This window comes from Castor canadensis, chromosome 5 (assembly GCF_047511655.1).
Source record: "Castor canadensis chromosome 5, mCasCan1.hap1v2, whole genome shotgun sequence".
NCBI classification, from domain to species: domain Eukaryota; kingdom Metazoa; phylum Chordata; class Mammalia; order Rodentia; family Castoridae; genus Castor; species Castor canadensis.
In genome coordinates, this window is record NC_133390.1 from 181,965,295 (window position 1) to 181,983,247 (window position 17,953).

The window sequence follows — 17,953 nt, forward strand, 5'->3', positions numbered from 1 at the left end:
CACGCACACACACACACACACACACACACACACACACACACACACATGCATTAAATAGATTTATATTTTGGGGGAGTACTATTGACCCAGGGAAGGGCCCTAAGCTACACTTCTCAACCAATCAAATATATTTTTTTTAATTTTAAAATAAAAACTCAAAAGCCAAAGCAACATTTTGGCCATCTTGTCTGGACTGATGTTGAGTCTGCAATAACAGTTGTTTGAGTCTGTCTGTCTTGCTGTCCTCAGCAAGTGTCTGGGGCTGTTTCTCTCTGACAGTTCCCATGAGCCTTTGTACATAATTGAGTTCTTGCTTGCATGTGTGTGCCTTTGTGCTTATTCACATTTGGCCAGAGGCTAAAGGTATAGTTTGCACACTCGGTATACTTTCCCCTCTCCCATGTACCTGATGGGAATTCCAGTTCTGGACGCTGGCAAGAAATGGTCCTACCTCAAGGAGCCTCACCTTACCAGGAGCAGAACCTTGAGACAAGTCTCAGGACTGAAGGCGAGATGCACCTCTAGATGAAGAGGTGCAGGCTCTGAGCAGTTTCCTGCAAGATGTGGGTGTGTAGATGAGTGAAGGCCAGGAGCATTCAGCTTGAGTCAGGCAGGGGGTTTCTTCACTAACCCTAACCCTGATTGTGCATGTGGTGGGTGGAAATGAGGTTCAAAGGCCTCCCTAGGACCATGTGGGATGAGCCAGGCTCCAACAATGGGCAAGCTAGAGCTTCTGGGCTTTTCCATGGCTAGAAGATGCCACCGAAGACTTTTGAACAAGAGATAGACATGATCTAATAACGACTAATCAGAGAAAACTTTAGAATATAGGACCGATGTGCCCTAGGATTGAGCAAAGTGGAAGATGAGGGAAACCAGAGGAGGTGTCTGCCTCTTCACTTGGCAGTGAGTAATGGCTGACTATACAAGACCTGAAGCCAAAGAGGGTGCAGATGTGGAAGCCACCCAGGTGCTGCTGGCTGGGTTTACAGCAGAGAAGCCAAGGCTGGAGGTTCATGGTAGGAAGGGGGAAGGGGGAAACCCTTGGAGGAAAACAGAGTAGAGCTGGCAATGGGTCATTGAGATCCCTAGGTCATTGAGAACTGGACTCAGGGAGGCCACATGGCAGTGGAGTAACCTCAGGGCCCTTCTGTCTCTTCCCCACTGGAGTTTCAGAGGCCATGGTATAGGGGCCAAGGCAGAGCACTGTCCTTAGGACACCTGGACCCAAGTGAGCTACCCCTGAGGATAGAATTGCAGGGCGTTGGTCCAGGCTGCAGCATGACCCAAGACACTCTCCAGGTCTCTGGTCTACTCTCTAGGTCTCTGGGTTCCCATCAAAATACACCAAGATTTTTTTAAAAAGTTAAAAGTGTAATGAATATATCCAAATAAAAAAATTTTTTTAAATACAGTAAGTTGGCTCCCTGGCTATATGGGACCAGTTCCTCCCCCCCCCCAGGCCATTCTCTTTCTGTCCTCCCCACTGCAAAGCTCCAGGTTGAAGCCTCCACCCACAGCTGGGATGCTCTCTCCCGAAAGCCCCACAGTTCAAACTCCAGGATCCCCTCCATCAGCACAGTCTGAAGGGAGAGGGGAACATCTGAGGTGAAAATGGAAAGCCACCTCCTTCTCCACTATCCTTAGGTCAAGCACCCCTCCCATCAACCTGCTCAGATGGCTTCACCTCATCCCCCTTACCACCCACCCATCCTCTGGAATGCATTACCACTGGTCTTAAAAAATATTAATCCCAGGCCTGACACCCTGCTATGGACAACAAAGATGGCCAGCTTGGCCTCTTCCCACCAGCCCACCTGCATCCCCCATTCTTCCCACCAACCTCAGTCCCAGAAAGCTGCTTGCTACTCCAGGCACTTGCACCTACCGTCGTCCCCTCAACTGCAAAGACTTTTCCTGCTTCTGCTCCTGTTCCTGCCTCCTGGAAAATCTCATCCATTCCAGCATCCTAACCACCAAGATGCAATCCTACCCTGGTTAATTTCCCTCAGTGCTTCCTGGATCACCTATGTCCCTGAACCTTGAGTCTCTGGAACCATCTTGGCCAAAGCTGGGGTCACCATCAGTATAGTGTTGGGCAGTCACAGTCTACACCTGAAGAACCATCAGCAAACCTCTCTCATCTTGTCTGCATTATCACCTTAGGGGAGTTGACAACAGGCTGTAGGGTGGAGTTGAGAGCTGGCCCTAGCTTTTGGGTGCTGTTTTGAATCTTGGATGGCTGATAGGCACTTCCTTCCTATTGGGATTTGGGCTAAAAGTCATTCCTAACTGCTCCTGGGAGCTCCAGGAACTGCGGGACCCTGAAATGTTGGAGAAAGGGACTTGCCTAGGCCTGGGGTCTGGGTGATGTGTGGCAGACAGCAAGAATTAGGGGTTCCCTCCCCTGGGTTTTCTGCACCTGACGGTTCACCCAGGACAGGGAAAACCCAACATAGGGGCTAGAAAGGACGTGGGTCTTGGCCAAGGCCTTGTGGGGAAGGAGAGGCTCTGCTCCTGGGTAGGGCTGCACATGGCAGTGGCCATTCCACTTGATTTGGCTACCCTGCTTTACAGCCACAGAAGACCGAGGCAGAGTCCAGGAGGTCAGAGCTCCCTTCTACTGGGGGCGTGTGGGAGCTTGGTCCTGTCACTAGGATTGGGGGTGGAACACCAACAGCCGGGCTCCCTGACCTTAGCCCCTGGGCGGTGGGGCTCCGTTTCCTCCTCCCCTGGGGGTCCTGGTGCCGGGGTGGAGGCTGGAGGCCTTATCAGACCACAGGTTTTCCTGAGGAAGGAAGGGTGGGTGTGTGCTCTATGACAGGCGCCTCCTCTGGGCACGCCCGGCCCAGTAGAGGGGTGCACGTGAGCTGCTGTTCCTCCTGGAGGGGGACAGCTTCTCCTTGGGAGAACCTAGCCCAAGACATAACCCCACAAGGATGAACAAATCCACAGGCTTGGGGCCAGAGTCTCTGGGGGGCCACAATCCCTGAAATCACTGCAAGTACTTCATTTTCTGGAGACCACAGCACGCCTGGGATGCCCAGAGGGATATGCAACTTGTCCACTGCTAGGGGTATACTCCATGAACATCATGCTTGCTCACCAAAAAATACTCAAGACTTGAAGAAAAACACATAAGAATATTTTTTCTGGTCTAGGTGTTTGTGATAAGATGCATTCTGTGAAAATCTGTTATGCTCCACACTTTTGATATGTGTACTTTTCTGCAGACATGTGATCTTAAGTTATACACAGAAAAAAAAACATCACAAAATCCCTATACCGACCCCTTCCTGAGGGAGGAATGTTCCCTGAGGCTGACTTGTCCTGCATCCTGCCTGGGCCAGTCCCTGAGGCGACCCCTTTCCCTCCAGGGAAGTCACAGGGCGGCCCTGGGCTGGGAGCCAGGAAAGAGGCCAGGGTGTTCCAGACCCTCCATGGAGGGAGCATGCTGAGGAGGGGGGAGGGAGGGAAGGAGAGAGCACCCTTGATCGAGTTAGGGAGGAGCTGTGGTTTGGAGTAGGGCCTGGCTAGCCAGGGTGACCACCCTTGGACTGCCTCTGCCTTTCTGGTCAGAATCCTCTTGGCAGGGCCCCATGAGTCTCCTGGGTGGGGGGTCTCATAGCTGCACAGGTGGGGACAGCAAATGTGGAGCCTGCCGCACTGTAGCAGGCCTCTGGCCAGGAACACTGGCATGGAACTGGGGACCTGTCTGCTGTCTGCTAGAGAGGGGGTGCCTCCCACCTCCTCCTTCCAGGGCCTGGCCTCAGGAGCCTCTTTGCCTCTACCCCTTCCGCTTCCAGAGGCCCTGGGGCTATTTTTAACTTGGCTGAGCTGCCAGAGTTGAAGGTGGACCAAGCCCTGCAGGGGTGTGGGGGGGTAGACGGGGGGGGGGGGGGCAGGGGGGGAGAGAAGCCGGCTTAGCAGCTGCTGTCCTGCCCCCATACTTCTGGGGTCGGTGTTCTAGGGGGCACTGGTTATTCTCAACCTTAGAGGGCAAATAGCATCTCACTAACCACCACAGTCTCCCAGGTTGGCCACAAAGATCTGAGATTCAGTCACAAGACTGAGACACAGATCAAATATTCACACCTGCTGGCATATACAGTCTCTCTGTCTCTGTCTCTCTGTCTCTCTGTCTCTCTCTCTCACACACACACACACACACACACACACACACACACCCTGCCAGGAACACACTAGCTCACAGAGACTCAAGAGATAAGTACAGATATGCACAATGTGGGCACACAGTGACATACTCAGCCCTTGGCAGTATCTATGCACTCACTTCTATCTGGAGACATACACAGGCACCTGAGCCCCCACCCAACACCATGTACACAGGACATGCACAGACATGGACACACATGGACACATGACACGTTTGGAGACAAACACAGATGCACGCACTCATGGACACGGATACACACAGGGGCATGGGCAGACACAAGTAAAGCACAGATGTCCAGAGACTGATGTGGAAGAGGCCCTTCTGTGTGAGTACCTGCCCAGTTTCCTATGGGCAGGGTGGAGCCATGCTTGAGGAACGGTAGCAACTTTCCCAAGCTGGGACCACCTTCTGCCTTACTCTGCTCATGAGAGGCAGGTTTGCACTAGAACATGAGCTGATTGGCACCCTTTGTGCTCCCCAGGCTTGGCCCCCACATGCTCAGAACAGGAAACACTAAGAGAGAGGTTGGGAATAGCAGGAGGGGTCAGCTCAGAGAGTCTCAGCCTGGCCCCTTCCTTCCTACTCCCCACTACCCTGCCTTCCCCAACCTTTACTCCTTCAAGGAACTGTCTCCTGGACAGGAGGGACCTGGAGTCTGTCCTGGTTGCCCAGCTGCTGGGCTCGGGCCTCTTCTACTTCGTGCTGTCCAGGGGAAGGAGGGAGGTAGGAGAAACAGGCCTCAGGACACCATGATTCCAATCCCCTCCAACCCCACACCCCACCTCTGCCCCTGGAGGCTCTGAGCAGCTCTGGGAGGGATGAGGAGAGCGGGGAGTTGGGTGGACAGGACTTCCTCTTGGCAGGACACAAGACGCCAGGCCGGAGGTTCCCAGCCCGTCAAGGCCACAGAGGGAAAAGGTCACTAGAGCCTGGAGCTCAAGAGTAGTGCCCCAACAGCTAGTCCAGAGCACCGTGAGTGAGTGGGAGGGAATGACAGATGGATATCCAATCCCTGACCCATTCTGGGTTTTACCATGGCCCATCTGGTTGGGAGATACCCATATATCTAGCCTAGGACAGGACCACCCTTGAAGGCCATCCTTAGGGAGCCTCATAGTGTATGGGAGGGACCAGGGGCCCAGTGGCCACGTCCATCTGTGTTTGCCTTTAGCTCCAACTAGGGAGTCCAGTCTTCCAAGCAAATCTGTTGCCCTGGAGGAGAGACCTCAGCCTGGCCCTGGTCCTGACCCAGGACAGGAACCCCAGGGGCAGTCTAGTGAGGGTGAAGGCCTTGGGGGGGTTCCCTGTCCCTGCTGCACTTCACCTGAGACCTCTGCCAATTTTGTAAGAACCTTAGTGAGAAATGGTGCTCCTACCTAAAAGCACCTGTGAACTTGACACACCTTAACACTTCTGGTGTCTGGATTTGCCTGTTTCCCTTACAAAGGGGCTGTGAGGCATGGTCACCATGTTACCTAGGGTCTCTGTTCCTTGGTGTCCTTCCAGGAGAAACGCTTGCCCTATGGGAGACATACTCCATAGGGACAGCTCCCAGCCTTCCTTGGTACCTCCTTTCAGTCACTCCTTATCTTTTTCACAGTTGCACTTGCAATCTTTTTATCTTTTGAAAAAATTCAGCTTTGTTGAGGTATAACTTACATACATGAGCATAACATTTGATGAACTTTGACAAACGTGACCAATTCCCTTATCCTTGCTAGCCTTTGGTCTTCTTTTTGCCACTAAACATTTTTTGTGCATGGCTTATTTTCACTAGCATAATGCTTTTGAAATACCATCTTCAGCTGTCAGTAGCACACTTCCTTTTTTTTTTTTTCTTTCTATTGTATAGGACCATCAAAGCTTGTTTATCTTCAGCCAGTGGATGGACACTTGAGTTTTTCCAGTTTCAGGTCATTATGAATAATGCTTCTGTGAATATTTGAGGACAAGTCTTCAGGTGAGCATGGTTCATTTCTTTTGGGTAAAAACCTAGGAGCAAGGGCTGGAGGTGTGGCTTAGTGGTAGAGTGCTTGCTTAGCATGCTGGAGATCCTGGGTTCAACCCTGAGCTCCACAAAACCAAACAACAAAAACCTGGGAGTGAGACTGCTGACCTTGTTTTCCAAATCTTATTTATTTTTGGTCTTCCCTACCAATTGTACACCCCTAAGGGTAGGGACCTCACCTGTATCGCTCACTACCATGACCAGAGCCCAACACAATTCCTGGTCAAGAGAACATGATTTTTTTGAGGTAGGTTCTTAATATACAGCCTATGCTGGCCTCAGACTTGCTCTGTAGTCAGGCTGGCCTGGAAATGGTGATCTTACTATTTCAGTCTTCTTAGTGCTGGGATTATAGTCAAGGACCACCATACCTAGGTATAATGACTAATTTTTCTTGTGTGTGTGTGTGTGTGTGTGTGGTGCTATGAATTGAACTCAGGGCCTTATGCATGCTAGGTGAGCACTGCACCACTGAGCCACACCCCACAGCCTCCAAGAGAATATTCTTTATAGATATTTGTCTACTGAATGAGTGAATGAATGACAGTGGTGCCTAGATGGTGGATTTGATGCTACCAATGGGGAAGTGAACATACAGCTGAGGCAAAAGTGATGTGGATGGTGAATGGAAGTGGGTGACAGTGACAGTGACCATAGCATCTCAGGAAACTCATATCACCAGAAAACCATGTGTAGACTTCCTGCCATGCCACCATGTTCCTTAGGGTGGTTAGGCACCACCTCCTCTATCTTCAGACACCTATCTGAAGACCTTCCACTGTGTTCTGCCACCTTTTCCGAATAGTTAGGATCTGGTCTCTTGGTTGTCTTGTGTGTTAAACCTGTCCCTGCCTTCTCCACCTCCCATCAGCATTAGCTACCAGCTTCTTCCAGCCCTCCACACTAAAGCAGCATGGCAATCCCTTGGGACCCACAGGGGGTGGTTCCAGGACCCCCAGATACACAAAAATCATATGATGTTCAAGTCCTTCACATAAAATGTAGTAGAACCTAAGCACAGCATCCTTTTTGTGTGTGTGGTGTTGGGGATCAAATACAGGGTCCCATGCATGCTAGGCCTGAGCTACTCCCTGGCCACGTCCTCTATACTTTAAATGACCTCGATGACTTATAACACAAATGCTATGTAAGTAGATATTGTACTGTATTGTTCAGGGAATGACAAGTCTGTATGTTCAGTGTAGATGCATTTTTATCCCAAATATTTATTTGTAATGGGGGAGGGCCAACTTCACCTCTGCAAAATGCAACAAGGCTGGGAACTTTCTGGCTGAGAATCTTTCAGTGACTTCCTTTTGAACTCTGTGCCTCAGTCTGCAAGCCCCACCTATTTCCCACTCCTGTCCCTAGCCTCCTTCCTGCCCCACAAGCCCCACTGACATTGTTCTCATCCCTCAAAAACACCCAGGTCTCTTCAGCCCTGGGGTTCTCCAGGGTCAGGTCCCCAGGCCACAGCCTAATTCACAGGACTAATTCTTACCCATCTTCTGGTCTCTGCTCCTCACCCCTGTAAAGTCTTCCTTTAGGTCACTCCTTGCTTGGGCCTTCAGCAAAGGTCAGCTGAATAAACTTTTTTTTTTTCTTTGCAGTGCTGGAGTTTGAACTCAGAGCCTCAGTCTTACTAGGCAGGCACTCTACCACTTGAGCCACTCTTGAATGAACTATTCTTATTGATAATGGTGGAGAGGGTACAGAATGAGGCACTAGGTTATTACCAGGTGCAGAGTAAAACTGCCTTCATCCTGCCCCCGGCATCCATGGCAGAGGACCAGCCAGGCAGAAGAGGAAGCCCCAAAATCTGAGGTCCAGCCTAAGGGATACATGAAACTCAAGCTGCCCTCCTAGCCCCTGCCCCCACCCAAGTCTGTAGGCACTGCTTGGGACTTTCCAGAGGGCAGAGCCACTGACCAGGAGCCTTTGCTGGGGCGGCCGGGGCACCCAGGCATTTCCTGTTAAACCTCCCTTCCTTCAGTCCCAGCTCCTAGCCCTGCTTCTTCCTCCCCCCACCCTGGGGGCTTTCCACAAAGCCTGCTATTTTTAGCTGAGGGAGAAGGACCCATCCTGCCCCAGGAGCCTGGGTGAAAAAATTTGAGCTGGGCTTTGGTCAGGGGTGGCAAGCAGCCCCTCTTCCCTATCCCCACAGCCAGGCACACCTGCACAGAAGGGCGACTCCAGAGCTGGGATCTTAGCCTGATGAGCAGGGGCATTTGCCCTGGGGAGGGTGGGCTCAGGGCCTGGGTGGGCTACCGCCCACTTCCTGTGGCCTCACCCCAGCACTTCAAAGGCCTCTGGGCGGCCCTGTGGTCACTCTGAGCTCCCACGCAGCCAGAGAGGCTGGGCGGGCACATGTACCCCAGCAGCTGGGCCAGCTCAGGGCAGCTTCAAAGCCATGGGGGTGGGTAGCTGTGTGGTTTTTTGCCTGTCCCTAGGGCTGGGGTGGGGACAGCAGAGCCCCTCCTCTCTACTCCTTCATCCTCCCCACCCACTGCCTTCCTGGGTGGGCTCAGAGCAAAGGCCTAGACACTTTCCTGGTCCCCAGATCCTGCCCTGGAGTGGGGGCTGCCTGGAGTGCATGCCTGTGGTGATGTAGGTGTGGGTGGCCTTGCACTAGAGTCCAGTCCCAGTTACAGAAGCCACAGGAACCAAGGTGGGGGCACCCTCCAGGACAGCCTCCTTTCTCTTCCTCTGCTCCTTTCCTTCCCTCTCCATTCTCTAGCTGGAAACCCATGAGGGTGGATCCCAGAGGGGAGAAGAAGGGAGGGGACAGGAGGGGAGGGGAGGGGAGAGAGGAGCAAGGACCTGCCAGTCTGGGCCTGCCCTAGGAGCCCAGCCCCCACCAGGCAGGCTGCAGTGGGCTTGACTTCAGCCAGCTCCCTGTACCCAACCAATGGGGTGGGAAGCAGGAACGGCTGTCCCAGAGCCTGGCAGCGGCTGAGAACAGAGTGGTGGGGGTGGGGGGTGGGAAGGAAGCCTTCAGGGTCCCCTGGGGTCAGCTCCAGGACAGTTGCCGTTTTTAATCTGCGCAAGTGACTTAGAAGGAGCCCGAGGGCTGTAACCTAGATCTGCTCAGAGCTAGCTCAGGAGGTGAGCCCCTCCCCCAAGCTGTGTACCCAGCACAGCAGTAGGGGCATTGGTTGCAGTCTTGTTTTCAACCTGTAGTCCACGTCTGTGACCTGGCAAAAGTCTATCAGGGCCTTGTAGGGGCCACCCTGTTCTGGGATGGCTCTCCCCTACCCCTTGGGTCACAGAGGTCTCCAGGGACCTTAGGGTGTGTGTGTGTGTGTGTGTGTGTGTGTGTGCAGAGCCAGAGGTCCCTAGTGTGGGGTCATGAAGGAGACCCACCCATACTTGTAGCCCTGGATGCCTGGGCTTTAGTGGAAACCAGTTTTTAGGTGGGAGTCCCCAGCTCAGGAGAGCAGGATCAGGACAGGGAATGAAGTCATTGACCACCAACCACCCAGGCTCTGCTAATTCAGGATGGGCTTGGCTCTAGGTCAGGGTCCACCCTCAGCTGAGACCCTCTGAAGCACTGCTTTGGCTGTCCAAGGAAGGACAGCACAGGGTCCCCCAATAAGTTCCCTCCCCATAAGAACCCTGCCTTTAGGCTTGGTGGGAGGAGGATGCAAGGGTGTTAGGCGGGGCCTCAGCTCTCCACTGGAGCCACTGGACTGCTTCCTCTGCGACACCTCTGGGGCTCCACCATCCCTGAGAATTTTTCCATAGTTCCACAACTTCAAGGAAGCAGGAAGGAGGACAGTCTTTGTGCACTCTAGGGATCTTGGCACCCCTTGTGGTGTAACAGCCCCCATACAAGTGTCTGGGACTCTGGGTGGGGCCCTTTTCAGACTCCCATCACTGGTTTTTGGAATCCCAAACTCTTGGCCAAGAGTTCAGCGACCCTCATCCTTTCCACTCACCATCCACTCCAGTCCAGCTTAATGACCTCTCCAGAGCCAGGGTGACTATCTGAAATCCAGGCCATAGTTTCTATCTGGTCACCAGAAGGGCACTACAGGTGAGGGGTCCCTAAGGGGCAGTGGGGGGATGACAGAACTTCTGGTGCTGGCTTGGTCAACAGTCAGGATCAGTCAGGATTCATCAAATTTATGTACACAGGGATGAACAAATGCTAAAAGCAGCTAAAAGCTGCCGGTGTTGCTGCAGAACCTACAGAAACAAGGTCCTTTAGTGTAAACAGGACTTACAGGCTGGCACAGACTTCTGGGAAAGCAATTTGACCAAATCTCATGCCATTAAAACACACCTTTGATGAAGTAACACACTTTTAGGAATCTAGTGGATAGGAATAGTACGTAGAAGAGAGGTCCTTGGACAGCAGTGGACCATTGCAGCCACGTTTGCAGAGGGGAAAGGTTTGGAACCTGTGGAGGGATACCTGGGCACTAGTACACAAACAGCCATGAGGGTCACACTAGCAGTGAAGCCCAGGACACACTGTCAAGAAAAGCAAGGTACAGAGTATATTAGATACATTTCGGTAAAAGGAAATGATGAAAAGTAATCCCCTTGATGAGATATGTATGTGTGTACATATTTGCAGGTACAGAAAGGTGAGGAAAGGACAGGTAGACCTGGCAAACAACTTTGGATACCTAGGAGGGGGCATGGAAAGGACATCCCTGCCTCACTGGTTGAGTGAGAATCTTTGTTTTGGGAATAACAGTAAGTACTCATCTTATATCAAGACCCTGTAATTCCAGCTACTTGGGAGGCAGAGATAAGGGAGTATGGCAGTTTGAGGCCAGCCAGCGCAAATAGTTCAGGAGACCCCATTTCCAAAAATAACCAGAGGAAAAGTGGACCAGAGGGGTGGTTTAAGAGGTAGAGTGCCTGCTTTACAAGCCTGAAGCCCTGAGTTCAAACTCCAGTCCCACCAAAACCAAAACCAAAACAAAACAAAACAAAAAATTGGGTGTTACAATGATAGATTAGCTAAGGCCCCTGGAAATAGAATGACCTTTTAATGCATGTGTCTGCTGCCCCAGTGACCATCTCAGGAGCTTCCCCTTAAGAATCTGCAGAAAGTACGACTGTGCCCTGCCTGGAAAACGGCTCCCATTGGACCCCACACAGACATGGGGAGCAGCATGGCCATGTTCTCACCACCATCAAGATTGTGGAGAGATGCTGGCCCATTACCACAGGAGAGTGTAGGTGGGGCACCGAGAGCTCCCACAGCAGTGCTGGGGCAGAAAAGTGGCCCTTCCCAAGGCCCTGGCCCTTCACCTCCTCCTCTCCACACACAGGACATGGTCACCCGTAGTCATAGGCTTTCAGTGTGGCTGAAGATTCAGAAGGAACAGTTCGTGGTTTCATCACCCCTGGGATGGGTGTTAGGAGGCACTCTGGGGAGGGGCTGCTCCCAGGTTCTTAGTCAGGGCAGGAGAGACAAAGGACAGGCTCTACAGGGAGCCAAGAAGAAGAGGGCTCCCTCTACCAGCCCCACTGTACTCCAGGGCGCTGGGTAATTAATTCTCTATGACTCCAGATGTTCAGCAGCTGTCTTGGACATTTCCGCCCCTTCTCCTGACCCCGCATCCGCCAGGAAGCTTCCCCTCCTGTCCTTGGGCTCCAAACCAGCCCCACCTTCCCTACACCCCATTTCCTGAGCAGAGGCGTTTGTGCAGACTCAGCTCCCCCTCCTGCCTGTGGCTTCAGTTTTCCTGAGGCCAGGGCACTGCTCCCTAGGTCCAGGGCCGCTGTGGTCGGCTGGCACTGAGATGGACATCCTCTGCCAGGGGCTCTGATCTTAGCTATGGCCCCTCCTGCCTCTGGGACTGGTTTTCTCTCTCTCCTTTCCTTCCTTCTCCAAGGTTGGCTCTGCAGGCTCAGCAGCATAAATCAAGGGCCTCTAGGGAGGCAACAGAACTGGCCAGGGAGGAAGCAAGGCCTCAGTGGGGGAGGGCAGAGGTCCAGGGCTAGCAGGCCCAGTGGGGGTGGGGTGCATGCTCAGATATCTGCCTGGAGGGCCTCAGGGAGCTGGGGGGATTCCTCCACGAACTGATAAACTAGGATACAGAGTTCATTCCCCTTCCCTGAGCAGAGAGGGTGGGCATAAGAGGTCTCTGCTGCTGTAACTGGTCCAGCTTGAGGTGGGGGGATTAGATGGGACAGCCCCCTTCCTGTCACATGCTTTCCTGTCTCAACAGAGTTGGTGGTTCTGGGGCACTTGGGCTCCTGTGGACTGGTGGGGTCAAGGGCCAGGGCAGATACAGGCTAAGGCATGGAGCCCTGGGGGCTAGTGGCTCCAGCCTGCTGACCTCTGCCCCCAGAATCCGGTCTCTCATCTCCCCTCTTTGGGGGGGGGGGGGTGTTTGGGGAAGCCAAGGGCAGGTGGGCCTGCCTGAAGAAAAGCCTCTATTTCCAAACAACTCGCAGAGCAGATCAAGCTCAGAGACTGCCCCCAGGAGGAAGAGGCTCCTCCAAACAGGATCTTTCTCTGGGGAATCAAAACAAAACGTGGTGCCTCCAACATACCATGCAGACAATTCTCCAGGACACTTGCCATTTCCCACTCCAAACCAGGAGTGGGAGGATTCAAGGAATCCTCCCCACCAGCTGCTTGGAACTGGACTGAGGAGGCAGAGACTTGGATCCCCCAACCAGTTCCTCCATTCTATGTGAGAGGACACTCCCACAGTCTCACACAAAATGAACTTGAGACCACCTTTACCCCTACCCAGAATGGTTCCTTTCCCCACAGAGTGGACATTTCAGGAAGATGAAGACCATGAATCCCCACAGGATGCCCTGTCCATCTCTTGGCCCAAGGTGAGGCACCCAATGGGTTCCCTTTTTGGATGTTGCAGCCCAGGAGCCAAGGAGTGGGGACTGAGGGATGGAAGGTCAGAAGCTGCACCAGTGGATCCTAAGACACCCTCTTGGTCCTCAGACCTAACCAATGAGCAGAGAAACCCAAGCTGGGATTAAAAACTGAATAGTCAGGAGAATCTGGATCTCAGCTGGCTGGAAATATGTGCATCTGGGATAGGAGTACCAGATTTTACAAAACAATCACCCTAAAAAGCAGGGTGACATCCCTTTAAACTGGAACTTCAGATAAACAATTTTAAACATACATATGTTCCTTGATGTATTATGGGGTTACATCTCCATAACCCCCACATTTCTTCAGTCAAAAAATGCAAAGATCAGGCTGGCAGCATGGCTCAAATGGTAGAGCATCTGCCAAGCAAGTGTGAGGGCCTAAGCTCAAACACCAGTACTGCCCAAAACAAAACAAAAAAAGCATCATAACTTAGCCTAGCCTAGCCATTTTTCCTTAAAAATGCTCGGAATATAACAGTTGGGCAAAACCATCTAACACAAAGCCTGTTTTATAATAAAATGTTGACTGGCTTGTGTAACTTAGCAAATGTTGTACTGAATATGAAAACATATTGGTCAAGTGGATATACTTCCACACCATCATCTGTATAAGTATGTTTCATGCAACATTTGGGATATACATAGTCAAAAAATATTTCCTTGGGCTAGGCGTGGTGGTACATGTCTATAATCTCAGCACTTTGGAGGCTGAGGCAGGAGGATTGTGAGTGCGAGGGCAGCCTGGGCTACCTGGCAAGATCCTGTCTCAAAAATATCCAAAAAAGTTTTTTTTTTTTTTGCCTTTCATCTGAAGTTCAACTTTAACTGCGTATTCTGTATTTTACCTGAAACCCCAGGTGTGTGAGAGAGTTTAGGGGAATCGTCAGCTCTTCCAATTGGTCCTGTCCTGATCCACCAGTCTTTAAAGACAGCAGCAGACCTTCAGCTGGTTCCAAAGCTGATGGGTGCTGTTTGAGTCAGGCAGTTTCCTCAACCTGGAGGTAGAGGACAGCAGACAGCTAGTGTTAGAGCCTGGGAACCCCCTTTCTCAAAGCTTGGAGTCTCTAAGGCAGGCCTGGCCCTTGGGCTCAGGGATGGGCTGGGTTTCCCTGGTTTTAGTATTTTTATTTCAGGTCTGAGCCACTATTAAATGTGTCCCCTGAGCAGTGTCTTTCACTGCCCCCTTGAACCTCAGGTGAGATAGCCCTCTCCCAGAAGGAGAAAAAGGGGAACCCACTAGAGCCCTTTAGAAAGGAGGAAGACACAGCTGGTAGGGTGGGGATGGGGTGGGGGCTCAACTAGGGACTGAAAAAGAGGAACCCCAGCCAGGAAGGACCCACCTGGAGAAGGTCATTGCTGCTGCTGGTACCAGTGAAAAGAGGATCAGAAAAAGCGAGGGAGGGGGTTTTCCAGCCTGCTCTCACTCTCTTCCCTGAGAAGGCAAGTGTGGAGCAGCTGAAGTCACAGGCACTAAAGAAATACTACCTCCTTATGGTAGTGGCATTCTAACCACACTCTTGTTGTGAGATATAAATCAAAGGAACCCAAGGGGTATTACCCAAGGCAAACTGGCACAGAGGTGGGAATTCTTGCTTTATTCCCAGCCATACCCCTGCATCCATCAGGAGGAAGTCAAAACTGTTCAATTCTGGCCTATCTGGTTAAGAAAGAGGGAGATAGGAGAGCTTCAGGATACCGAAGAAAGGCGGATGAAGCAGTGCTGGGGAGGTGTTGTGTGTGGCTGCTCTCTGAAGTCCTAAACCCTATGTTTCAGGGGGCAGGGCAAAACCTGAGGTTCATCATGCCTCAGAAACCTTTGTGTGCCCATCATCCTAGTGTTACCTCTTGTCCCAGCAACAATTACTCACAAAGCCTGCACAGGCCAGGGGAGATGCACCTTTCCCTAGGTCCTGGAAGGCTCGGGTCACAAAGGCCATTTGGGCCTTCACCGAGCAGGCATGCCTGGAAATTGTCAGCTCCTCCAATCATTCACTGTCAATTGGGCTCATTCCCGCAGTCGCCCACTGGGCCGGGCCAGAGTCTGGATGTCCTGCTGCCACCCCAGTCTCTAGATTGGGCCACTAGGCCTTGGGGCTAGTAAGAAGCAGTGCGTAGTCTCAGTGCCCATGTGTGTCATCTGCTTTGTGAAGGCGCTGGTGCAAGTGTTCAAGATCTACCTGACAGCAAACTACACATACAACTTCCGCAGCTGGCCAGTGGACTTTCGCTGGGATGACGTGCGCACTACCACCAGTGCGGGCGGCAGTGGTCATCGCGCATTGACGTGCGCAGCAGCTGCAGCCGGCGTGTGGCTTTTGCGTGAGGCAGTGCTGGGTGTGGACGCATCCGGGCGGCCACGTGGGGCTCGCAGCCAGGCGCAGTGCTTCTTGCAGCAGATCCGCGAGCTGCCCAGCCAGCTCGCCAGCTATGCGCTGGCCCACTGACTAGGCCGCTGGCTAGTATATCCTGGCTCCATGTTCTTGATGACTCGCGCACTGCTGCCACTGCTGCAGCAGCGCCAAGAGCGCCTCGTGGAGCGCTACCGTGGCCGCCGTGCCAAGCTGGTGGCTTGTGATGGCAGTGAGATCGACACCATGTTCATGGATCGCCGCCAGCACCCTGGCAGCCACGGCCGCGGCCTACGCCTTGTTATCTGCTGCGAAGGTATCGCTGGCTTCTATGAGATGGGCTGTCTGTCTGCGCCTCTTGAGGCTGGCTACTCGGTACTAGGCTGGAACCACCCGGGTTTCGGAGGCAGCACCGGTGCACCGTTCCCTCGACACGACGCCAATGCCATGGATGTGGTGATGAAGTGTGCCCTGCACCGCCTACAATTCCCGCCTGCTCATGTGGTGGTCTACGGCTGGTCTATTGGAGGCTTCACAGCCACCTGGGCCACCATGACTTACCCGGAGCTGGGTGCACTGGTGTTGGATGCCACTTTCGATGACCTCGTGCCACTTGCGTTGAAGGTCATGCCCCATGGTTGGAAGGGGCTGGTGGTGCGCACCGTGCGGGAGCACCTCAACCTCAATGTGGCTGAACAACTGTGTTGCTACCCAGGGCCAGTGCTGCTGCTGAGGCGCACGCAGGATGATGTAGTCAGCACCTCAAGCCGCCTGCCCAGTTTCCCGTCTGGTGACATGGAAGGCGACGTGGAGGGCAACAGGGGCAATGAATTGCTGCTGCGCCTGCTGCAGCACCGCTACCCTTCTGTGATGGCGCCAGAGGGCCGCACCATTGTGACCCGCTGGCTACGTGCCAGCAGCCCGGACCAGGAAGCTGCCTTCTATACCCGCTACCATGTGGATGATGACTGGTGTCTGACCATGCTGCGATCTTACCGTGAACGCCGCCAGGAGGATGTGGAGACCTGGGGACCACATGCGCCCACTTTCCCCTGGTTTGTGGGCCAGGGCCTGAGCCCCCAGAGGCGCCGGAAACTAGCACTGTTCCTGGCACGAAGGCACCTCAAGAATGTGGAGGCAACTCACTGCAGCCCCCTAGAGCCAGAGGACTTCCAGTTGCCTTGGAGACTCTAGCCAGTGCCCCATGTAGCTTACATGTTTGGGCACTAGCACACCTTCCAGGCCTTGGATCTGTTCTCTGTACATTCCAGCCAGAAATGTTGGTACTACTGGGATCTTGACCTGGTACCTGGGAAGGGTGTGCAGTTTATCGGAGCTGTGCATATCTTTCATTGGAGCACTGGAACCTTTTCTCTGTTCTTCCCTACTCCCTCCCCTCTTTTCTCTTCCTCCCACAAACACTTTTGGATGCTTGTGCCCAATTCCCAAAGGGAATGCAAAGATGATCCTGACCAACTTACAGTAATGCTGTGTGGTGGATGTCTGTCTGATCATGGCAAAAGGCTCTTAGGAAAAAACTATAGGGTCACATGGAAGCATCCTTTGCCTGGCCTGGGTTCTAGGATGGCTCCTGGGAAGAGGTTGGCTTGTTGAGTGTTCAAGTGTACAATTGTCTCTAGCTGTGAAAAGAGGACATTACACTGTAGGGCTATATTGCAGGTTTTAAGCAGCTGAATATTGTCAGCTGGATATTCCCAGTTGCTGTGCGGGACACCCATCCCACCTACACATCCTATGGGGGTGGGGCTCACAGAGGGACTGTGGACTCAGAGTAGCAAGTGCACAGGGTGGCATAGGTCCTAGAGATCCATGCATGTATGGATCTCTTCTAACTGGGTGTCCTTTGGCCCAGGCCTTGTTCATAGCTCAGGGATGCAACACAAAATGAGACAAATCTTTTGCTCCTCTTGTGATACAGTCACTTCATGAAGCAGTCTACTGGCTGTCCCTGTCATTTCCAGTCTTGCAGACAGAGGCTGACCAATTTGGGTTGAGCAAGGTGGCAAGTAGAGAAGACATATTAGGCAACCCAGACATAGGATAAGGCCATGCTGGTTAAGCACCTAGGCCTGTGCAATAGGACCAGGAATACACACCCATGGGGCGGGGAGTGAGCTGAAGGGAAGGGCAATGGTATGCTTCCATGCCTGGGGACTAGTACATTCAGGGGCCTGGCTGGAAGGGGGTGGGGTGAGTGCAGTCCAGAGGGATCAGTTCTGAAAGGGGTGATAAACATTTAAAGATTTTCTTCCAGGAGCAAGTTAGGGGCCAAATGAAGTTTATGAGACTTGTTTTAGCAGCCGGGTTTCCTAGTGGTCACACCCGTCCCCTTTTAAGTCAGCTGTGCTCTTGTTCCAGACTCTTGCAGAATCTTGGTAGCCCCTCGGTGGGCTGAGTGACCTCGGGCAAGTTACTTTAGTCTCTGTTTTCTCGTCTGTAAATTGGGAGGACGTCGATGCTGGCTCACAGGTTGCTGTGAAAAGTGAGAACAGACCGGGGTGCGCACACGGGGTTGGACTGCAGGAACGC

At 52.7% G+C, this 17,953-nt stretch overlaps 1 protein-coding gene across 1 annotated transcript; it reads left to right on the forward strand.

Moving 5' to 3' along the window:
- The first annotated feature begins 14,909 nt into the window (after nucleotides 1-14,909).
- Abhd16b (abhydrolase domain containing 16B) lies at nucleotides 14,910-16,691 on the forward strand. Its single transcript, XM_020161004.2, is given in 1 exon segment — nucleotides 14,910-16,691. A coding segment is annotated over 1 exon segment (1,416 nt). The 5' UTR covers nucleotides 14,910-15,181; the 3' UTR covers nucleotides 16,598-16,691.
- Nucleotides 16,692-17,953: the final 1,262 nt, after the last annotated feature.